This window comes from Equus asinus, chromosome 7 (assembly GCF_041296235.1).
Source record: "Equus asinus isolate D_3611 breed Donkey chromosome 7, EquAss-T2T_v2, whole genome shotgun sequence".
NCBI lineage: Eukaryota > Metazoa > Chordata > Mammalia > Perissodactyla > Equidae > Equus > Equus asinus.
Window position 1 is genome coordinate 84,758,204 of NC_091796.1, and position 23,953 is coordinate 84,782,156.

General features: G+C 53.0%; 1 protein-coding gene across 2 annotated transcripts in view; it reads left to right on the forward strand.

Moving 5' to 3' along the window:
• ESRRB (estrogen related receptor beta) overlaps positions 1-23,953 on the forward strand; it is a 176,178-nt gene that overhangs the window by 95,016 nt on the left and 57,209 nt on the right. For both annotated transcript variants that reach the window (XM_044774083.2, XM_044774082.2), the window contains one exon: positions 18,972-19,381. In XM_044774083.2, the coding sequence (XP_044630018.1) occupies positions 18,972-19,381 (410 nt within the window). The remainder of the gene's footprint in view (positions 1-18,971; positions 19,382-23,953) is intronic.

Below are 23,953 nucleotides of genomic sequence, written 5' to 3' on the forward strand. Positions count from 1 at the left end.
GCCGTGGGCAGACGCGCACTGCATGGGGTGGGGTGCGACGCAGCCAGCCCGGCAGAGGTTCCAGTGTCCAAACCCCTTAATTTAGCACCCAGGGATTTTCCGGGACTGGCTGCTGCCCACCTCTCCCCACCTCTCCATCCGGATCTCCTGCTGTGCCCTCACCTGCCATCTTCCTGGGCCCGCCCCCTGCCACACACTCCTGTCCCCGACATCCCAAGGTACCTCCACTTCCCCAGATGTGTAGTGTGCCTCCCACCTCTGCTGGTCCTGCTGCCTAGAAGGCCATTCCGCACCCGCTCCCCTTATTGGCCTGGCTGACACCTTACTTGTCCTTTAAGAGAACCTAAGATGGCGACTCCTCCAGGAAGCCTTCCCTGACCTCTTTGCCCTAAGTAGGGTTAAACACCCCTTCTCTCTGCTTCAGGGGTCCCGTGAACATGCTGGTATGAGTCCATCATAACACGTTTGGACACTTAACGTCATTGCTCACTTGCCTGTATCTGCCATGAGCTGCTGAGCTTAGGGCAAGGTCCCTGTGATGTTTGACTCAGTAAATGTGTGGTAAATGAAATTGAATCAATAAACGAGTAGTAACTGCCTTTTGTAGGAGGTAAATGTGCTTTATCTCCTAGAGCCCCTCAGCCCCCGGGAAGCACATCCTTAAAGGCAAAACTCTGGTGTTAGACCACAGGAGTCCGAATAAATCTTGGATTTACCTTGGCGGTTGCCAAATTATTCTGCCCCTCACTTTCCCCATCTGTGAAATGGGATCGTAACAATTCTGACCTCTCAGGGTTGCTGTGAGGACGAAGTGAGTTAATGCGTGTGCCGTGCTTAAAACGCTGCCTGGACATTGTTCTGCGCTTGCTGGGGGATTTTATGACCAGGGGCCCTGGGGTTCTGCCCCTGTGGGTTGTCCCCCGGCCCCCAGCGTCCCCAGGTCGCTGAGCTTGCTGTTTCTCTCTCTGCCCTCACTCGAGTGAACTTTCCCACTTCCCACACGCCCCAACCAGTCAGCACAGAAATAATCCAATTTTGCTTGATTATTAGTCATTACTTTCTGCTGCTGTTTTTGTTTATTCCTTCTTTTAAGCATTCTGGATTTAATTGAGTTGATTGATTAGCACAATCACCGGTTGGAAGGAGGTACTCTGTAACCCTCTCCTCCCCCAGCCCGTGCCTTCCCCCAGTGAGGCCCGGGGCTGACTGCCGGGCTCCAGGGCTCAGCCCTCCCCAGGGCTCCGGCCCCAGAGGTGCAGTGGCTGGCCTGATGGGCTGGGAGCCAGGCATCTGGCCTGGACTGGCTGAGTGACCTGGCGTGAGTTCCTTACCCTCTCTGAACCTGAGGTTCTTCCTCTGGAAAAAGGAGGTGGAACTCAAGTGGACCTTTTGATCCCTTTTCACCCTAAAACTCTGCATCCCAGCGCCCCCACCCCCAGCCTTGGCCTGCGAACCGTTCATTCCTTCAGCAGCCCCGAGAGCCTGCTCTGTGCCCAGCACTCAGCTGGGTGTGGTGGGGTCCAGATGTGAGCAGGGCAAGCACCCTGCCTTGTGGGAGTAGTGGCGGGGGCAAGGGGCTGACAGGCAGCAAGCCCAGCATCTCTGACCTAACGTGTGTTCTAAGTTGAGCAGGGTTTCAGAGGGAGTCCCTAACTCTGGAAAGTTGTAGGGAGGTGACATTTTGGTTCAGTCCAGAACAAAAACAAACAACAAAAAACAAAACCATAGACTGTGAGGGAGAGGGGTGACCTTGATGGAGGCCCCCCCACGTGCCAAGCCCTGTACTAAGCGCTTTCTCTTGAATCCTCATGGCAATCCTCTGAATAAGGAAATGCGATAGCAGTTTTACAAATGGAATACCTGAAGCTCAGAGAGGCTAAGTGGCTTGCCTAAAGTCATACAGCAAGTGAGGAAGAGAGGTAGATGTTGAAATGAGGTCCGAACAATATCAAAGTGTGTCCTCTTTATACAGTTTCAGACCGTGTTACAGTATTAAATAATTTGAAAAAGGTAAAAAAGAAAGCTCAGCTAATTTCCCCAGATATCACTTCTCTTTTTATTTTTGCACATTATTTCTCATACATACCCTTTTTTTATTGTGTATCTTTGTAGCCAGTGCAAAGGCCCTGAGGCGGTAATGTCCTTGGCATATTTGAGGAAAAGCAGGGAGGCCGGCAGTAGCTGGAACATGGGGAGAGGGGTGGAAGTGAAGTTGGAAAGGTAGTCAGGGCTGGCCACGGAGGGTTTTCAGACCATGGTAGGTACTGGATTTTATTTCTAAAACATTTCTCCGTTGTCTTCCAAGTCTCATTGTTTCAAAAGTCCACAGTTCAACCCAGTGGATGTGGCATCACTTACCAACATGGAGGTTGTTTCAGTGGTGTTTGCATGTGTATGCACATGTGTGTGTTTGAAGTGAATGCTACAGGTCACATTTCAAGCGTGGGGCTTTTTGCTCCTGATGAACGGTCTCAGGCTCAGTCGACAGGAGTGTTGGATCCTCTGGGTGGCTCTGGACCAGTGAGGCCGCGATGTGATTTCTGGTGGGGAGGGGAGAAGGCACTCCAGGAGCGGACCTGTGTGTGCAAAGCAGTGGAGCTGAGCAAGGGCCAGGCTCGTCGGGAGGCCTCTGGCTGTGATGGAGGAGATGCCGGTGGTGGGATGGAGACGCCTCCTAAGGACGTGCGGCTCCTCGCTTGCTCCTCGAGAGGCAAAGTCGGAGCTTGTGTGTTTTTTTCCAGTTTGTAAAAAGATTTTTAGTAGCGTAGTTTTGCCTTTCCGGAAGAATTGCAGAGCAGTGCAGAGTGCGCCTGTCTGGTTCTCCCTCTGGCTCACTTCTTCCACGACCGTGGTGGGTGTGTCACAGTGAAGAAGCCGACGTGGGTCCTTTACTGTTACTAAACCCGGGCTGCATTCAGGTCTCGTCCGTTTTCCGCTGACGTCCTTTCTGTCTCCCAGGATCTGGTCCACACTCCCAAGCTGCATTTAGTTGTCCTCTCCCCTCGCTCTCCTCGGGCCTGTGACAGTTCCTCAGGCTTCCTTGAGTTTTTGTGACCCTGACAGTTTTGAGGCATGCCAGCCAGGTATTTTGCTTTTGCATTTTTAAACTTCCTATTTCTGTTTGGAATCGAGATGTTGAGAGGCTGTGAAATGTTGAGGTCAAGCTTGGAACTCAGGAGTCCGAGGGGCCTGGGTTCCAATCCTGGCTCTGCCTCTGGCCCACGAAGTGATGTTGAACAGGGAAACCTTCCATCCTTAGGTTCTCCACCGTTGCAGTGGAGGAGACCACGTCTGCCGGGGGCCTGGTGAGGGTTGACTGGGATGGACGTGTCAGTGCCCGTCAATTCAGGCTTCGTTTGTGGGTGGGCGCCTCGTGGGACTGACCACCGGAAGACCTCGTTCGCTTCTTCTCCTGGAGCCAGGATTGTGAAAAGCCGGTGAGGATGCTGGGGAGGGTGTGACAGCGTTGCATGAAGGTGACACTTTGCAAAGCTTTTAAAATAGCATCCTAATTTGATCCTCATGGTGGCTCCTTGAGGGGGTAAGATGGGTTATCCCTGGTTTATAGATGCAGAGACAGAGCTCAGAGAAGGTCGGGAGCCTGCTCAAGGTCCTGGAGGAGGGGAGGCGTGGAGCCGACACTCGAACCTGGACTGGCAGAGCCTGGGTTTTGTGCTTCGCCCAGTGGGCCTGGCCTGAGCCGGCCGGTGGAGGGGGCAGGCAGCTCTGGGGTGGATGGGAGCAGCCCTGCCCCCCGATCCTGGGCTGGAGAGGGTCTGTCGTGTGGGACAGGAGGACTGGCGCTTGGCTAGGCCAGCACGTCAGGGCGGGAGCCTGGAGAGTTATGGATCCCGTCTTTACACGTCATATTGATCTCGGGCCATTGTGTTACAGGGAGTGTTTCATTTTGTAATGTGGATTTTTCCCTCTGTAGATGATTTCATTTTTAACCCTTGAGTTACCTGTGAAACTAGCATGAGCAAAAAGCTCGTGACTGGCATCCGGCTTCCCAGGTGAGTCTCAGGGCCAGTGATCCAGCTTCCTTCCAGAGGGCCCCCCGGTGTCACCTCCTCTTTCATGGGTCTGCAGGCCTCTCCAGCAGTTGAGGGCTGTCTTCATTTTCTAGAGAGGGAAGTAGAATGACTGAGACCAGACAGGGCAAGTGACTGTCTCAAGGACACACAGCCTGGGGGCTGGGTCAGAAGCCAAATCAGTTAGTCACTGGGCTCTTTCTACCAGGCTCAGAAATAGTTGTACTGTTTCTTCTCTTTTTAAAAACCTGAAATGTAAACTACAGAATTGCAGTTCCATCCTCGACAGGGGAGCTGGGAGGGTGTGTGTGTGTGTGTGTGTGCATGCACTTTGAGGAAAAAGGACAAAGCAATTTTGGCACTTAGGCCAAAAGGCCAGAATTTAGGCGCACAGAGGCTGGAGGAGGGGACATCCCTTTCCAAGAAGAGGCCCCTGGGGCCTGTGGCTGCTGTTCCCTTGACGTTGGGGGTTCCCTTTCCATCCACTTTGAACTCTCTACAGTCAAGCCTCGCAGGCCTCCCCGCCTCTGCATTGCTCTGCACATGGATGATGCGGCCCTGGCAGTTCTTCGGAATCTAAGTGACATGTCTTCTGCATGTCCCCGTCACCGAGGCATGCCCAGGTTGTCAGGTCTCTGGACAGCCTAGTGTCTCACTGAGCAGCTCAGTGTTCACCAGCCCCTCGCCCTTTGGTCCTGGTGACTGGCCTTGGGACACGGGTCCCCGTAATTGGGTGATCCAGAGAAGAGTTTCTTCAGGCCCACTGTCTTTAGTCCTTTCGGGCTGCCATAACAAAAACCGTAGACTGGGAAATTATAACAACAGAAATTTGTTTCTCCCGGTGCTGGAGGCTGGAAGTCTAAGATCAAGGTGCTGGCAGATGTGGTGTCTGGTGAGGGCCCATTTCCTCACTCATAGATGGCATCTTCTCACTGTGTCCTCACGGGGCAGAAGGGGCGAGGGAACTCTGGATCTATTTTATAAGGGCACTAATCCCAGTCCTGAGGGCCCTACCCTCATGGCCTCGTCACCTCAGAAAGGCCCCACCTCCTAATACCACCACATTCGGGGTTGGGTTTCAACATAGGAATTGTGGGGAGGCAGACGCATTTGGTCTGTGGTACCTGCCATCCTCCTCTGACTGTCAGCGACCTCTGCCCCTCCTCCCAGTCTGGAGCCACCACGAGGAGGACAGAGGCCGGTTCTGTTCTGCCGCCTTTAAAGGCTAGTCTGTCCAGGAGGGGGCAGAAGTAACCATTTGGAGCCACTACACTTTTCCAGAGACAGTCCTTGATCTTCGTGGGGAGGAACCCCAGAGTGGCTGAATCCCCAGACGTGGGTGTCGGGATGGGTTAGAGTTCAAGACTTTATCCTTCAACACACCGTGGAAGCTGTGTCGCCCCTGCGGCTGCTCTGTGCACCTTGATGGGTTTCCCATCTGTAAAACGGGACTAAAACCCCAGAGTTTATATAAGCTGACTTATATGCGTCAAGCACTTTGCACATGGTAATTGCTTAACAAGGAAGGAAATTTGTTGTTATTATGCCATTAAATAATCCAGCAGCATTAATGCCTTTGTTTGCTCCAAGGGGCTTCTGCATCTGTTTTCTCTTAGTGTCCTTACAACAACCCAGCCAAGTAGGGTAGTTTTTCTTGGATGCAGTTTACCGATGCAGCAGCTGAGATGCAGGGAAGTATAGCCATGTGCCCGAGGCCACCCAACAAAGCCGCCGGGATGCTGAGGGATGACCCTGACATCCCAGGGGGCCACTGGCTAGGTTGGGTGTGTCCCAGTCTGGCACACCTGCAGCCACCTGGCACGACTGCAACCTGACAGCAGTTGCTTCTCCACCAGGAAGGATGTTTCCTCTCCTCGTCCTCCTCCAGCCCCTCCCCAGGAGCAGCTGTCTTCCCTAGCCCTGCTCTGACTTCCCAAGGAGGGAGGCAGTGATCCTGTTTGGTGCTGGCAGAGGGTGGCTCCACCTTGGGAGCCGGTGGCAGGGCTGCTGTCATTGCCAGCAGCATCTTGGTGGGATGAAGGTTGCCTTAGTGAGCAGTAATTGAAATGCAAAATAACATTTTGATCGAGCCAGCAGGCTGTTTATTTATCAGATCAATAGTCAAAATGCCCCATCTGGAGAAGTCAGCCTGAGAATGACAGCATTTCCAAGGGCAGGCCTGGCCAGTCCAGCCTCGCTGCCCCCCGCCCCGCAGCCCAGGTTAGGGGAGGGCCCAGGGGCCTGGGAGCAAGCCTCCACCTATGATTCCTCTTTCCAAAGTGTACACTCCTTTCCTCATTTTCTTCCATATCCAGTTTATAGAGGAGACAATTGAGACCCAAACTGTCAGACCCTCTTTGCTGTGGCTGGAAGGACCTGCACCCAGGACGGCTGAGGAATCATAGTCACAGCTCCCATTTATTGAGCACTTACCATGTGCAGGCACTGAGGAACGTGCTTCACATTTGTTGTGTCATTGACTCTTCGGAAAAATCCTATGTGGTTTGTTGTCTTTATATTACTCATTTCACAGATGAGGAAACCGAGTCGTGGAGAGTGTTACTGAGCCAGGGCCTGCTACCCAGTACACCTAGAAGCCAATACTATGGCACGGGCTTTTCAGAGGAGGTGACAAAGCCAGGATTCACACCAGGCGATCTGGGCCCTGTTCTGTCCCCTCCCTCGAGGGCGGGAGTGGCGGTGGACCGTGTGCACTGACACAGCTGCAGCGTCAGGGTTCTGGCTCTGAAATCAAGGCAAGCTTTTTCCAAACTCGCTTCCCACAGGTTTTCAGCAAGTACATTGATTTTTGTGTTAAACTATCTTTCTTAACATTTCGAAACCAGATTTCCTAAAAAGTGGTCTCAGATTCTAGCCTCTCTCAGTTGCTTCCAAACACATTTTGTGGTTTTGGGTGCTTTAAAAAAAACCAAACAACACGGAAAGTGAGAAAAATCCATACATCTTTCGTAAAGTCTTTAGACCAGGATTAGCAGAATTCGATGGAAACTGGTGGCGAGGTGGGTCCTCGGGTCCCTACAGTGGGGCCTGTGGGACTCGGGTCTCTGGGCTCTGCTCCCATGGCACTGGCTGGGTCCCCTGCTCTGACTCTGGTCCTGTCCTGTGGCTCAGGCCTGCGACTGTCACATCCTAAGAGGGCGCAGGCCTTGGGGACTCACGTCCCACCCAACTCTCAGACCTCCCCCTTTGTTTGTTCCCTCAGCCGGTATTTCCTGAGCACTTGCTGTGTCCTGGAAGTGTCCTCCACACTGCAGAACAGCAGGAAAGAAAGCAGGCACGGCCCCGCCCTCACCTACAGAGGCCCCGGGGTGGGAGCACGATGGTGTCACTCAGAAACAGTCAGGAGACCAGTGTGGCTGGCACGGAGTGACCCCGGGGAGAGTGGGCAGGGGACAGCACGACAGAGGTGGCAGGGCCAGGTCCCAGGGGCCATCCGAGCTGCAGTAAGGAGTCCTGCTTTACTGGGAGTGCTGCCGAAGCCCCTGGCTGCTCTGAGCAGGGCAGTGCTGCGACTTAAGTTCCTTTGCTTTATAACTCATTCCAGCACTTTCTGGCTGTGTGACTCCTGCCAAGATACTTAACTCCTCTGGGCCTCACCTTCCTCATCTGCAAAATGGGGAAAATGATCGCACCTACATTTAAGGGGTTGTTGCAAGGAATCAATGACGTAATGCGTATAGTCTCGTGCCCAGCATAGAGCAAGCCCTTGGTACGTGAGCACTGTCATCATCATTACAGACGTCAGAAGCGCGTCCTCAGTTAGTTGCAGTACCAGGTCCCCATCTGTCCACCTGAGTTAAGATGTCTCTTTGTCATCTGCCCAGGCTGCCCCTTAGCACAAAGACTGAAAAATTGAGTCAAGAAGAGAAATGGATGCTGGGAGCCTCAAGCTTCCTGTGTCATCCCTGCCGTGCATAAGGCCACATAGAAAGGGCCAGTGCCGTGACCAGGCAGTGGAAGGAAGCGTCCCCCTCACTGGGTCTGCACACTGTCCTGCACGAACACACTTGGCGAAGTGGCAGTGAGGCCCAGCACAGCACACGCAAAAGACTCGGATGTGTGACCACAGAGGAGCAGAGTGGAAGGCAGCAGTGTGAGCCAAGCGCCTTAAACACTGATTCCACTTTGGGGTGCATCAAGAGAAGTATAGTGTGTAGGATGATGGAGGTGTCAGTACTGCTCTGCTCTGCTCTAGTGAGAACTCAGCCTGGAGGGCTGTGCTCAGTTCGGATGCTCCCCTTTACAAGGAGCAGACAGAGCACATGGATTATTTTTGGAGGAGGGCAGAGTGTGAGGAGGAGCCACTCTAGGTCCAGAGGATGCTGCTCCTGGCCAGGGGAGGGCTCAGCAGGGAGCAGGAAGCTGCCTTCAGCGATCTCGATGGCTGGCCTATGGAGGCAGGTAGACTTGTTCTGCAGCTCCTGAGGGACAGAGCTGTGTAACCATAACCGGGAACTCCAGAGAGAAGAAATATTTTGACTCTTGACAAAGAACTTTATTTTTAAATGACCTGAGTGGTCTAGAGATGGAAGCACCCCCCTCCTGTACTGGTGATGTGCTGTCACTGGGGTCCCTGCAGGCAGCCAGGGACAGACCAGAGGCCTTCCAGGTCCTGCCCTGGCCTGAGCACCCCAGGCTGGGAGGGGGTTCCCTGCTTTTCCTCAAGCACAGCGCTTCCCCTGCGTGCCGGCCTCCCTCTCTTTCTTCAGGCCTCTGTGGAAATACCAGCTCCTAGAGAAGGCTCCTCTGGCCACCCTCTGCAGCCGGCCCCAGCCTGCCGTCTGTCCCTTTCCCCTGCTCTTTCTTCGCAGCACTCCTCACTCACTGCATTTATACTATTTGGTTGTTTACTGATTGCATTAGTGAGGGTGGGTAACGCTAGCTGTTGTGACATACAACCCCAGGGCTTCAGCGGCTTAACACAACGCAGGTTTATATCTTGCCCACAGGACATCTTGCTGGCGTGTTCGGCAGGCAGCCTTTCATGAGGGTATTCAGGGTCCCAGCTCCTTCTAATTTGCGGTTCCTCCCTGGGGCCCCTTCCTGGGTCCTCTGGAGCCTCCGCCTGGATCCATGCAGCCTGCAGTTGGGGGAAGACAGAGAGAGGGTGGGACCGGTGCGGCGGGGGAGGGGAGGGCGCAGTGGGAGATTTTTATGAGCCAGATAGGGGAGTGGCTTATATCCCTTTGCCCAAGTTCCATTGGCCAGGACCCCATCCCATGGTCACCGCTAACCACAAGGGAGACTGGGAAATGTCGTTTTCCTCGTGTCTAGGAATAAAATGAAATTGCTTTTGGTGAACTCATAGCTGTCTCAGCTATACTTATTTATCAGATTGCATTGCACCTATGACATCATCTGTTGTTAAAGACACCATTATTTTTAGAACCGCTAATTAAATTAAACTATGACATGCTATGAATTCGAGATGCATTCTGATTGCCGAGATGATGAAATGTGAAAAAATGGTGTAACTTAGAGTCGATGAAATATGGTATTTTCCCTCCTTGAGGGCAGGAACCTGTCCACCTTGTGCCCCAGTTCCTCCCAGGGCTAGAATAGTGTCTGGCACACAGTAAATATTCAAGGAATAGTAATGGGATGAATGAGGGGTGGATAAAGGAATGAGATGGCGTGTGAATTGCTCTTTTGGTTAAACGTCAGACACCCCCCACCTTGTGTGAGCTATGGTGTCAGGGAATCAGGCCCTGCTCGTCTGCTTGAGCAGAGGTGCTACCCGGCTCACAAGCAGCTGCTGACAGCGACTCAGGCTCCCAGGACTCTGCCCCTGGCCGGCACCCTTCTCTGCTGCCAGCTTCGATATTCTTCTCCCTCGCTGCACGTTGGTGCCAAGTATGACCTTGCTCATGCCTGAGCTGTCCATCTTCCTGCTTCTGTCCCTGGAGAGGCAGCCCTGACGCCACAGATCTCACGGGAGAGACTCATTGGCCCAGCCCGGGTCAGGTGCACACCCCTGGGTCGGTCAGCTGGGCCAGGGGGTGGGAGGTCTGTAAGAACGTGGCAGTTCCTGTGGGAGCTCCATGTGTGCACACGAGTAAGAGAGAGAGAATGCTGGAGTCGGTGTCAGCTCCCAGGAGAGAGCCTCGGTAGTTCTAATGGTCGGTTCTAGTCATGCCTGAATAAGGAGGCCCTTTGCCTGAAAAGGGACTTTCTCGGTACAAGTTCCAGCACACAGCGCGGGCATGCAAATGCACGATGAAATGTGTGGACCGGCAGATGCGTGGACGGGTGAATGATGGGAGGAGAGAGGAAGTAAGGCATCTCACTTGCTGTGAGATTTAACTTTTTAGAGACTGTAAATGAAGCCCTCTCCTTATTACCAAGAAGTGGTGCTAGTAGCAAGTGCTAAGATTTATTTATCGGGGATTTACTGTAGGCCAGGCACTGTTCTAAGCTCTTTTCTGTATTAACTCGCTAATCCTCAAGACCGCCCATGAGACAAATACTGTGATTGTCATCCTCACTTTACAGATGAGGAAACTGAGGCACAGAAAGGTTAATTACCCTATAAAGGACAGAACTGGGATTCAAACTCAGGCAGTCCAGCTCCAGCCACTAAGTTCTGTGGCCCAGCCCCACGGCCACTGTGGGGATTGAATGCCGTCTAGAAACTGCTGAATCTGTTCAGTGACAGTTGGTGGGATGTTTGTGCCGGATCATGCTTCATACAGGGCGAAAATAACAGATTCAGTAAGAGTTAAGATAAATTCACAGATGTCAGATCTCCAATAGCTGTTGAAAGAAAGAACGCTAGAAGTGTATTTGGGGCATATTCTGAATTTGTGATGCTGTCCTTCCTCCCAACGCACCCCTTTGGAGTGGTCAGAGCCCAGGGCTAATGTCAGAGCTGCTAGGTACCTTTGGGTCCTACATGAGGGCACTGGACTGAGGACGGAGCTGAGGGCTGAAGTTTCAAATTGGTCTCCCCAGAGGGGCCCCTTTTTCTAATTTGCACAAAGCCACAGTGTGAGCCAGCAGCGGCCGTCCGCTGTGGGCCGGGTCCCCAGGCTTTGCCCCTGGACCGGCCCCTCCCAACTGTCCCAGGGCAGCCACACCACGTCCAGTTGTCTCCTCCTGCTTTGACAGAGCCTCTCTCTTCTCATTATGATGGATGCAGCCTGGAAAATCATGGATAAAAAGCCCGATTGAAAGGCACTAATTACTCATCATTATTTTCCATGCCGTAATTTGTGTGGAACGAGATTTCCATCAGTTGTCTGGGATCAGCCTGGTTTTGACTAATCTTTTGAAGGACAAGATGCTTAATTACAGATTTTTACCTGAGCTTCCGCGCACAGGGGAAGGCAGACGCTCTCTGAAGCCGGTTTGCTACCTGGTCATTTGAAAGTCCTGGGTCCCAGAGGGGCCTCCAAGGGGAGGAAGAGAGAGAATGTTAGGAAAATGTTCCGAACAGACCAGATAAAATTGAACCACCACAAGAACGGAGCTTGGGTAACAACATGGCCATGGAGGGTGGTGGGTGGGCTGCTGCCCGAGTCAGCTCGTTCTCTTGGACAGGTCACCAACTCTCTGTGTCTCTAAACCCCCAGTCAGCCAGGCTCTCTCGTTGGTAACTGTGAGCGAGTCGCAGCTCCCCCGGGCTTCAGTTCTCCTCTGAAAGTCACAGGGGAGGCAGGAGATCTCTGGGGACTTATGATGCACTGGCTCCAGCTGTGCTGGGGTGTCTGTCCAGAGAAGTGGATCTACTGTTGGAAGATGTACATATGCAAGATTTCAATCACACAGGAATAGTAAAACACCATTTATTAAAATAGACGATTCAGACTACTCAGGGGGAAGGTCAATCTGAATTAATGAAATATCTGAGTTTAAGGAAAAAAATATAATTAATGGAACTGAGATGCACAGAATTGGATTAATCATCATCTTTGGTTCATAACACTTCTCATCATTGGTCTTCCCTGCCTCCCTCTCTACCTTTTTTTCTCCCTCCCTCCCTTCTTTTCTTTCTTTCTCCCCCCCCCACACCCCCCCCCCCCCCCCCCCGCTTCCTTTCTCCCTCCCTCCCATGTGATAAGTGCCCATGACTCCATGTCGCAGCAGGATCACTGAGACCTTGACAGTCATTCACATCCAGTCGCCTGGTCTTCCTCATCCTGCCTCCCTATTAAAGGCTCCTTCTGCATCCTTTAACAGTATTTTTAAAGGGACTTTAGCTGTGTTTCTTTCAGGTACCTGAGGGGTTGTAGTAACAAATAAAGCCTTGCTGGCGGGTCTGTGGGTCTGCTCTAATGAACAGCTCCGCTGGCGCCTGGTTAGCAGATTAATTACAGAAATGTACGTGAGAGTCTCTCAGGTGTTCAGAAACCATTTTTCTTCTGTAGAGTGGATTCTCGTCTCAGCCTTATTTATCCTCTTAATTTGCCTAACCAACCACTCTCCCTCCTGGTAATGCCAAGTTTCTTGTGGAATTATCCTCAATTCTAGATCTGGGGACTTGGTTGAGGGAGGAGCTTAGCTGGGTTTAACCACAGGCTGCCAGCTGCTGAATTTTCTGGAAGGGTTTTCTGGCGAATTGCAACAGCAGCCAGTGTCCGACGAGTGCGTGCTGGGCGCTGGCACGTTCTGAAGGTTTTGCCTGTGCCGGCTCAAGCTCGCCAGAATAGCCCTATGAGAGAGGTGTGGTGATTGCGCCCATTGTACAGATGAGGACCCTGAGGCCCAGAGAGGGTGACCTGTTTACTCAAAGTCAACAGCTACGGGTGTGGTAGAACTGACTTGTGTGACGCGAGAGTCAGGCTCATAAGGTCAAGTGACTCAGCTGCTTGTTTCTGCTCTTCCAGGGGTGGCCCCGGCATGTGACCCAGGTTCTTGGTGTGGTGGGGTGGACTCTACCCGGTAGAAGAAAGCAAGCCGGACCCTGGGCTAATCAGGCCAGTCCACCCGCTTCCCTCCAGGAGCTTCTGTTTCTCCAGGAGCTTCTGTTTCTCCAGAAGCTTCTCCCCTGCTGCCTGCCCGCCAGCGGGCCACCTTGAGGGGGACAGATTCCTGGAGCCCTAGCTTAAAAATTTATGATGGCTCTTGCTGATATCCTGGAATTTCTTTTGGGTTTTGGGGCAAAATCGCTCAATAGTTTGGGTTTCCTTCAGAACTTCCAAGATTCTGTTGGTCTCTGAATTAGGAATATCTTCAACCCACTTCGTTGTCCAGCAGGGCGATGTCCAGCAGAGGCAGAGACCGCCCCCCCCCCCCCCCCCCCAGTAAGCTCAGGCATCCCTGAAGGTCAGGCCGCTCTGGGGTACAGGGCCCCCCACTGGATGCTACAAGAGCCAGGGCCAGGGCCGGGTGGGGGTGGGAGGAAGGCCCTGTCTAATCAGATGGCGGTGAAATTGAGGCCAGGGCAGCTCTGGCCGTGTTCCTGTTGTGAGATGGATCAAAGGGAAAATGATGCCTCGAGGGGCTTCGAACACTGACTACTGCTCTTTCAAAGGCTGCTTAGATGGGGCATCTGTCCCCTCCCCATAAAGTCAATAGTCATCAACCCACTTGGGAACTGGGTCCCAGCCAACCACAGATGATGGACTCGACAGGACTCCCTCCTCCCCAGAGCACAAGTGTCAGCCACCTCTCCCTTCCTCCTGAGGCTGCGCTCCTCCTGCACATGGTCTTGGCCACCCATCCCGTGGCCGCATCCTCCTGGGCCTTGGCATCAAGGCTCCACCTCTGAAATCTTCCCTGACCAATCTCCTGTCCTGCAGCCTCCACTCCCTGGAAACTACCACACTCTTGGACATGCCCTTTTCTCCCAGTTCCGCCCTTTCTGACATCACTCCCCTCTATCCCAAAACTACACTTTTCCTTTGTCCAACCCTCAGCTTCCGTGCCCCTGGCCCACCCTCTTCCCTTGTACATCTAAGTCTGGTTCTCAACGGGGGGCGATTTTGACCCCCTGGGGAACATTTGGCAATGTCTGGAGAAGGTTTTTGTCTTGGAGGAAGGATGCTGTTGGTATCTAGTGGGTAGAGGCCAGGGATGCTCCAGAACATCCTGCAATGCACAGCACAGCCCCACAATGAAGAGTTACCTGCCCCAAATGGCAGTAGTGACCAGCTTGGGACACCCAGATGTAAGGGGGCTGCTCTAGGGGGCTGGGCTCCCCCTGCCTTGGTGCTCCTGCAGACTGAGTTAAGGGGCCTGGTCAACCTTTGGCCCCTGATTTCTCTTTCCTCCTCTGCAGTTGCCGTTGCAAACTTTCTTCCTTTTCCTAGACCTCCCACCGTCAGCCTTCACCCCTGCGCCTCCCACCTCACGGAGTGAGTAGAGGCTGGATGGGAGGTGAGGGGGTGGGAGACCTCTCAACTCCCCACTCTGCCAACTCCAACTTCCCCTCTCCATGGCAGCCTTCTCTCTGCCTCCTGCTGGCTGCTTCAGCTAATGTCTCTTCCCACATTCCAGATTCCTGTTACACGCCTCCCAGGTCCCCTGAGGCAGCCGTTACTCCAGTGGGACTCCAACGTGGTGCCCCTAGGAATCACAACTGGGGTGCCAAAAACAAGCCAGGCAGACCAAAAATGCAGATTTCTTGGCCCCGCGTGCAGAGGTGCGTGGTCAGATTAGGACTGGGGTGGGGTCAGGTCCAGGAGGTTGGTTAGCTGTTCAATAAGCACCTCAGCTGACTGATGAGGCCGACCTGGAATTCGAGAAAAGCTCTCATTTTCCTTCTGTATCTTCATTCACTCTGTCTGGACTTACCCTTCACCATCAGCGTTTCGTTCACTGTCTACTCGGGGAGAGACGGGGATGAGTAATTGTCCTGGGTCAGTAGATGGGATCAGGTTTGCCCAGGGCAAACTGGAAATGGTATGGATTCCATAATTTTTAAATACCTTGAATTCCTTCCATTCTTCACACCCTGCCTCCTCATCAAAGAAACCGAGAATCACTGACAATAACGACAAAATGTTCCTTCTCCACCCCCAGCCCCCCCAAGTTCAAGTGGATGGCGCTGCCTGAAGGTGTTCAGGAGGCCCCCACCCTCACCCCTTCCTCTGCCCTTTGCAGCCAAACTTCTTGAAAGAATTATCTGCGTTTGCTACTTCCTCCAGCCATCACAGCGTGGCTTCCGTCCCCACCATGCCTTGAAGTCCCCAGCCTCCTCCTGACCGCTCTCTGCAGTGGTCAGTGGCCCTTCGGACTTCCTCGGACCTTGTAGGCCTGTGTGACCTGCTCCCACCACCTCCTCATTGCATTTCCACAACAGGCTCTCTTTTTATTCTCTTCCAACTCTTCTGGCCAATTCTTCTCTGTCCTCTTCCTGGACTTCTGTCCATCTGTCTTTCCTATAAATTTTGCTTTTGGATGAATGAAGAATGAGCTGGAGGTCAAGGACAGACGGACAGAGGGGAGGCAGCTTTCTTGGAGGGTCCTGTCTCTCTAGCAACTTTCTTTCCCCTGCCCTGTTCTGTGCCCCCAGAGAGTTCTCGACTCTCACACTACAGGTCAAGATATGACAGCCAGGAGGGTCCAGGGCTTAGGAGCTCTGCTCTGCGTTTTTTAAGGGCTGTGAACCTGGGGCCCCTGCCCGGGGCAGCTCTTTTTGAGGCCTGGTATCGGGGAGGCAGAGTCCTCTGGAGCACAGGACTTGGCCCTGGGCAGCCAGACAGTGCAGGTCAGGACCCCAGCTTCTCCTGGCACTCAGGTGACCTGGGAGAAGCTCTGAGCTCCGGCTCCTCTCTTCTGGAAAGTGGGTATAGCGGTGTCTGGCAGACAGGCTGTGAGGGTTAAATATGATGGTACAAAAGAAGGTGTCCGACGTGCTGGGCTGGTGAATGGCCACTAGTCTGGTTCAGCCTCTGGAGCAGAGGGGCAGCCAGGCAGCCCTGGAGAGCGGAAAAACCAGGCAGAAGAGTCTGGAAGGGATTTTGAACACAGAAAAGAAGCTGGGCCCCGGGGTTCTTCACTCTGTCTGTAAATATGGATGAGCGAGTGATGGATGAATGAGGCAAGACCAGCAGGCTCGGCAGGGAGCCCCCTCAGCTCACGGGCCCCCTGGCCTTTCTGGTGCTCTGCACACCCGTGTTTGTTAAGTGTCTGTCCTTTCCGTGAGAGGCTGAGCTTCCTGAGATCCGGGGCTGTGCTGGTCATGTCCCGTTATCCGGCCAGCACTTGACACATAGTAGGTGCCTGAAATACATGTTGGCTCTTCCTGGAAAAGACATTCTAGTGGGGTCAAAATAATGGTCACATATAGGAGAAGGCTGCTGGACTCCCGCAGTGGGCCTCAGGCACTAAACGAGTGACCGGCTGTGCGTGCAAATTCTGACTGGGGTCAGCATCCAGTTTTCTTCTTCTCAGCCCTGGAGTCTCGGACCCACCGGGGCCTGGAGGCGGGATCTGGACAGGGTGCGTCTGGGCTGCAGAGCCCATGGCAGGATACTTTGTGCTCTTCTGAATGGAGGGGAGGGCAGGAGGGGAAACCACAGCTTAGGGGACGAAACCGTGGCCCGCCCTGGCTGTCCTTCAGGGTTGGCTGAGCCATGAGGCCGAGGGAAAATTGTGGCCTACTGCCCCCCGGGAGGGGCTGCGGGCTCCCTGTCTCCTTCCCTCAGGGCACGTGGTTCTTGTCCGTCCAAGGGACCAATCTGAAGCGGGTGGCATATAAGACATACTCACGAAATGGGAGTTGCTATAATTGCTGTTTACATCAAGCGTATCTCTCGAAATCTCCAGCTCTCATGAGCCTGGGGGAGGGGTGGAGTTGGAGGACTGAGGTCTGGGGGCTGTCTGGCCCAGCAGGGTTTGTCACAGGGGGCCTGGGGATGTCCCTGTGAACTGCAGAGCCTGAGCAGTGAGTAGGAGAGGCTGACAACTGAAAGAGCACCTGGGCAGCTCCCGCCTGCTGTGCAGGGCGTCCTGGGAGGTAACCCAAAGGCCCGTTGTGCCTGCTCAGGCAGATTCTCCGTCTGGGAATATGACCTGCTAGGCTGATGTCATTTCCTGAGGACACACCAGGGACCCGCTGGTGGATGGAGGGAGGCAGGTGGCCATGCAGAGCCCAGGGAGCTGATGGGGCACCTGCCAGAGATATAAACGGGCCCAGAGCAGCCCCTCAACTGGAGTGCCCTCTGCCGACATAAGGGAAACTTGGGGCACGTAGGAGATGTGTCTCAGAGGACTCGGGAACATTCAGATTGGAACCGGAGACCAGGAACCTCTATCTTCAAACGCTCCATTCCAGTGGATGATAAACTTCTTGAGAGTAGGAGCCTTGTATGTATCTTTTATCTTTTTATCGGAAGCAGCTCTCAGCTTCTGATTAGACCTGTCTGTGGGGCGATGATTTCCCTGTGTCTGGTCGCATTCATGTAGATGGATGGGCCAGCCCCATGGGAGGTGTACTAACTAGAAGATCATTAGTGGGGCCAGGGGCCATGGACGCCCCTCCCCGTCATACGATTGCATTCAGTATTCCAGGGTGCTGGTGGTGCCAAGGTGGTAGCGTCAGGGTGGGCTTTGTGGGTCTGATAAGGTGGTCCTTTCCCCAGGTGGTGACCAGTCCTTTCCTCAGTGGGCTGCTCACAAAACAGGAGCTACCTCTGGGGGTCGTTGGAGGTGGGACTGTGGCCCCTCCCTCCCTGCCCCCCATGGGCCCTCCAGCACTGAGGCCCTCCCTCCCAGGGCGGAGCCATCTTTCCACCAACGGGGCTGTGCTGCCAGCCTCTCCAGCTCTTTGCATTCTCCAGGACCTTTCCCTTTCCTTTCCCCTGCTCCTCCTGCAGAAGCCTTGGCCTCCTCTTTACCTCCACATGGCCAGGCCAGGCCAGGAACAGAAGGACCCCGACCCACCCTCATGGCTCAAGTCCTGGCTGGCTCCAGAGGTCTTGAGTGTGGGCTGCAGCTGGGCTTCACGGAACCACACTTTTGTCTCATGTGAGCTCTTGCCCATGCGGAGAGCGGCTCCTCCATCCTGGGGGCTGGGCTGTGAGAGGCTCACATCTTGCCTGTCTTCTCACCCACCCAGCATGCTTCTGGGAGGAGGGGCTTTCATTCCGGGAAACATTTTGTGACTTTTCGCAGTGATCCTGCCATGTCGGTAATGCTCCCTCGACTTGGGGGTGAGGCAGGGAGACTTAAAGGTTGAAACTTAAGGTCAAGAAGCAGCTGGAAGATGCACAGAGTCGGGGTTGGAGAGCTCCCCCATGCTGCCTGATGGAGGCACAGCCTCTTAAAGGGGAAGGGCTGGGCACAAGCCACCTGCTCAGGGGCTAGGAAGGGAAATGAGAGAGGGGGCCTGGAGCCACCCGCTAGACGTGCGCTGGGCCAGAGGCAAAACCCAGAGGGCAGCCAGTTTGGCTGGGGCCTTTGCCACAAGCCCTGCCTCTTGCCCTGACTGGTTGCCTTGGCATCTCTGTTCTCAATCTCAATGATGACGGTGCTCAGGGGAAATGTCAAGCTTGGACTTACCTGATGGCCCAGTCAGGCCAGGTGAAGTGGGTTATCAGGTCATTGTACTGAGGGTGTCTGGTCCAGGGTCTGACATACCGGGACTTTCACTTTTAGGCAGCATGTCGCACTGTTGTGCGGGAAGATTGGCCCAATATTTTGGCTGATTTGTTAGCACTTTTTGTCACCCTCAAGCCAGCAATTTGCAGAGCGCTGGGGAGCCTAATCTGAAGTTTATTGAGCACACATAGCTGCTTCTTTGAGAACTCAGAAAGTTCTGGGGGGTGATGCCAGAAATTTGCTCTGGGCTGAGCCGGTTCTTGACCAATTGACATTCTCAGCCAGCATTTTATCTCATCAACGCCTTAGCCTGAGCTAAACCCCTCCCCAGCTGCCCCACCCATTGGGTGCCCGGAGCCCAAAGCTAATTCCTGGGACAGTGTCACACCCACCGCGCCCTCCTCGGAGCTGACTTCCCGCGCTCTGTGTCCACAGGCTGCTGAACAGAATGTCTGCAGACGACCGGCACCTGAGCTCCAGCTGTGGGTCCTTCATCAAGACGGAGCCGTCCAGCCCGTCCTCGGGCATCGACGCCCTCAGCCACCACAGCCCCAGTGGCTCGTCCGACGCCAGCGGTGGCTTCGGCCTGGCCCTGGGTGCCCACGCCAACGGTCTGGACTCGCCGCCCATGTTTGCAGGCGCTGGGCTGGGAGGCACCCCGTGCCGCAAGAGCTACGAGGACTGTGCCAGCGGCATCATGGAGGACTCGGCCATCAAGTGCGAGTACATGCTTAACGCCATCCCCAAGCGCCTGTGCCTCGTGTGTGGGGACATTGCCTCTGGCTACCACTACGGTGTGGCCTCCTGCGAGGCCTGCAAGGCATTCTTCAAGAGGACCATCCAAGGTGCGTGGCCACAGGGCCGGGCCAGGCTGGGGTGTGGGTGGGGGGGCGCCTGGCCCGGGGGTCCAGCAGGAAACCAGGCGATTCCTGCCAGCTACTAGGCCGGGTCTGGGCGCCGCTGAGCAGAGGTTCCATCGGCTCCCTTTTCTGTTTCTCAGGGTTTCTCTTTCTGGGATTCTGAATAAGGATTTCGTCCAGCACTGTTGTTGGGGTGGCATGCGCCCCTCTATGGGGCCCTGGGAAACTCACAGCAATGCCTCACCACGCCATGCCTCTCACTGGTCTGGGGAACACTCTCAATTGTGTGGCCCTATAAAGCTGATCTTTTGGGGGAAAAAAATAGCATTATTTTGCCTTGCAATTCCAGACCTCTTGCAATATAAAGGGTCCCTCACTTGGTTTTGATCTTTTTTAATTGCACGAGTGAAACATGCATGTTTTCTTCATTGCGAGAGTCGGCAGACAGAGCAAGGGAAAGATCCCCCTGACCACCCACCCTGTCTGATCCCTCTGTGGCCTGTCTTCTTGGGCTTTTTCAGTGCATCTGCATATCAGCTGAGTCATGTCCCCCTGGTCATGGGGCTGGCTGTTTCTTCAATGGGTGCTGGAGTGAATGATTCTGACGAAGGTGCTCAAGAGCCCTGAGGGGTGCCTTCTGTAAAGTCACTTCAGGGAAAATGGGGATCAGGATAGGTCCACCCTCAAAGGCTTGTTGTCAAGTTCATGGCACAGGAGGAACGGCCCTGCTCACAGAGCAACAGACGGGGGTAGAGCACTTGCTTCGTTCATTCAGCCAGGTATCTGTTGAGTACCTACTAAGCGCCAGCCGTTGCTCCAGGTGGTGGTGCTAAGATAGACACAAATCGCTGCTCATGCAGGTAACTGAGATGAGCTGATGCTATCCCACTGGGACAGAAACTGCAAACCAGACTCAGAAAACCAGAGCCCTGTCCTGTCTCTGGCCTGGGTCCCTCGTCCAGGACCCTGCCCGGCTGTCCGGAGGGTGTCCTCCCTTCCTGCCCCCCGTTTCCTTTTAGGAGGAGGCAGGCTGAGCTTCCCTAGGATGATTTTCAGTTTATTCATTCAACTGAAAAACTGAATAACCATTCAAATATTATTCAAATATTGGTTTAAATTTCTTGTGACAATTTATTTATTAAACCAATCGAGGGCATTAGGATTGGCTGTGTTTCCAATTCTGTCTGTTAGTTGAGACTAACCACCCGGCTCCTGGGTCAGGTGGCTCCACACACAACCTTACAGCTGCATGCCCTTGGGCGCACTGCCTCAGTTTCTCTCCGTGCTTTGGTTTCCTCATCAGTAAAGTGAGATGACATCATTCCTACGGCACACAGAGCTGTTAAAAGAGGATTAAGTGAGTTAACATATATGAAGCACTTAGCATGTTGCCTGGCACTTAGTCAGTGCTAACTAATGTTTGCAATTATTCCTTTCACTTTTGCAGTATCACTTAAGACGTATTATTGAGACAACAGACACACATTTTGCTTTATCTTACAGAGCAAGCTTTTGTAACTATACTTGAATAAAACAGAGTAATTATTATTTTGACTTAACAGGATTTAAATCATTTTAAGCTATTTTAGTTATAACTAATATTTGTTTTCTAAATGAACCCTTTAAAATAAAAAGGTAAAAACTCAAATAGTGCAAAGAGTAAAACAGGAAAAAGTAAGTTTTCCTAAAACTCCAGACCCCAGTTCCCTGTATCTTCCCCCAAAGGGGCCGTGATAGCAGCTTCTTTCAGCAACTGTTCATTGAGTCCCTTTGCGTCAGGTGCTGTGCTGCCCTCCAGCACAGGGAATGGATGCACCCGGGGCCCTGCTGGCTTCACGCCCCCAAGTCTGGGGCCTGGAATCGGTTTGAAAAACACTGCTTAGTGACTCTGAGTCTCCTGACTCAGCCAGGGTTGCAAAACTCCAGTTTTCTATCCAACCAATACCACGGGATATTTGACAAATACACAAGAGATACTCAAACCAATTTAAGTTACTGAAACAGCAGCGTTTTTCTTCCCAAATTGGGAAGTGGTCTTGGTGAGGTTGCCATTCTTGGAGACTCTTCGAGATGAGTTTTTGAAAAATTGCTTTTTAGGAGACAATGACATTTTCTTCTCTCCATATTGTTCTTAAGTGAGCTGGAGAGTTCTGGGTCCCATTTTCTGAAAGCAGAGGCTGAGAAAGCAGAGACTCAGAAACCCCACTGCACCCTCAGCTGAGGCCGGGGTGCCGAGAATGGCCTGGGCAATCGGGTCCACTGGAAGGATTTGTAAATAGTCTTATTATTTGCTCCCACAGACAGGATAATGATCTCTCCCTAGAAGTCGAAGGAAAACAGCAGCACTTAGAGCAATGAGAGCTGACCTGCTCTGGTCTCTTTCTCACAAGAGGTGTTTCACATTTATAATCAGAGGTTTCTATCTAGAAGAGGGAAAAGTACACTCTAAACCTGATTGGGTTGCTTTGGTTATTTTATTAAGTCTTTGGCTTTGTTCTAACGAAGATTTTAATTTTGTTGCTTCTGAACATAATAGTTGTAGAAAATTTGGAAAACATAGGAAAGGTATAAAGAGGAAAAGAACGAACGATGACTGGACAACCACAGAGATTGGCTGAGAAGTGAGTGAGCGTTTACTGAGCCCCCACTCCGAGGAAGGAATTGCAGGGGACGTAGGAGAGGAGACCGGTAACTGCCCTCAAGAAGCTTCGAGCACAGTCTGCCGGCGCAGCCCCAGGCTCCCCATCAGGGCACAGTGTCCTCAGCACCCACCCAAGTAATGAGGATATTCAGGCCGTTTTTGAAAAGTCCAGTAACTTGGACTGGGAGCCTTTCGTCATAGAATCCTCCATTCCCAAATCCACGGAAATGCTTGGAAAGCTCTGCAAATCCTGTAGCTCACACCCGCCTCCCTCCTCCTGTCACTTCAGTCTCCTCAAGTCAGTGGTTCCGCCAATGTGGGAAGACATCTTGCAGAAACAGAGATGTCATGACTGACGTAGGGAGAAAGCCCTCAGACGGCCAGCCCTTCTCTACAGATACTTCCTGAGCGCTCCCTGAGTGCTTGGCTGTGCTGGGGCTAGCACTGCAGGACGGCCAGGGCCACGGGGGAAGGGCTGGGAGACGCGGGCAAAGTACATCCTGCAGGCCGGCCTCTTGCTTTTATAAATCAGGTTGTGCTGGAGCTCAGCCCCACCCGTTCCTTTACTCTTGTTTGTGTTTCCTTTGGTGCCTTGGTTGAGTAGTTGTGACAGAGACCTTCTGGCCACAAAACCTAAGACATTGACATTTTTCTGGCCCTTTACAGAAAAAATTGGCACTTCCCTGCACGATAGTATTGCACAAGGCAGATGCAACCCCCCTGCCCTCATTGGGCTTAAAGTCAACCCTCAGTAGTGCATGTGTGTTTATTACGACTTTGCCTTCCCAAGTCTATGTTAAGAAAGCAAGTGTGTTGTTGGAGCTGGGGATTATGACACTCACCCGGAATAGATGGGCTCAGAGATGGACAAAAAGGCATCTTCTAGAAGGGACAGAGTGGCTCCATGGTAAAGGAGATAACCCCCACCCTGATTGAATTTACTGGCAGATCTAAAGGAAAAAAGGTGCCCATGGAAGAGGATTGGCCAGCCCTGGAGGCCCAGGAAAAGAAGGCGGGCTTCACAAAGGCACCACTCCTAAGAAAGGAGAGTCAGCCTGGGCACAGCCTGATGTGACGAAACATTCAATTGATCCGATTAACGTCTTTCTGCTTATGGTCTGGTTCCCCTGTAGGTTTTCTGCTTGGAGTGAACTTACTGGTCAGGCAGATCAGTTTCTCCTTGTACTTGAGTGTGCTAGCATCCTTGGGCTTATACATCAGGGTCCTGAGTTTGAGTAATGTGAGTCTGCCTCTGAGAGATGGACCCCTTTTCTGTGGCTGGCAGAGTCAGGCTTCTGGATGGTAGGGCTGAGGGCCGGATTGTGGACTGTGATACTGACCCCACAGTAATGAAAACCTTTGTAATGAGTACCAGGAAAGAGGTGGCCTTTGGGGGAGCCACCTGGGGGACTTTTCCAAGTTGTACCCCTAAACCTTGACCCTGTGACCATGTTTCATTCTCAGCAGTGACCCCGCCTCCTGTTCCATTGAGGATGGAGAAGTGTCAGAGGGGACCTCCCTCACTTGTTGCCGCCAGTCCTACCCCAGGTCTGCAGTCTTTTTCGTTCGTGGCCTGTGCAGTTATTCATTGCTTCCCACTCCTGCCGGAAGAGATGTCCCCTACCCAGGCTCAGCTCTGCTCAGGCATTGGCTCCATCTCTTCCCCACCTCCCAAAGACCCTCCTACCCGTTATCTCCTCTCTTTTATCTTCTCACTTTCCACAGTTGGCTTTCTTCCATCAGCATTTAAATACTTGCGGTATCTCCAATCTTTAAAAAACCACCCATATCCTTTCAACCTTCAGCTTCCAGGTCCCCCTTTCTCTTCCTCTTCTCAGTTCTTGACCCACCTTATGTGCCCAGTATCTTCTCCTGCCCTTGGCTCAGTTGCCTCCGGAGCCAGGATGATTCAGCCA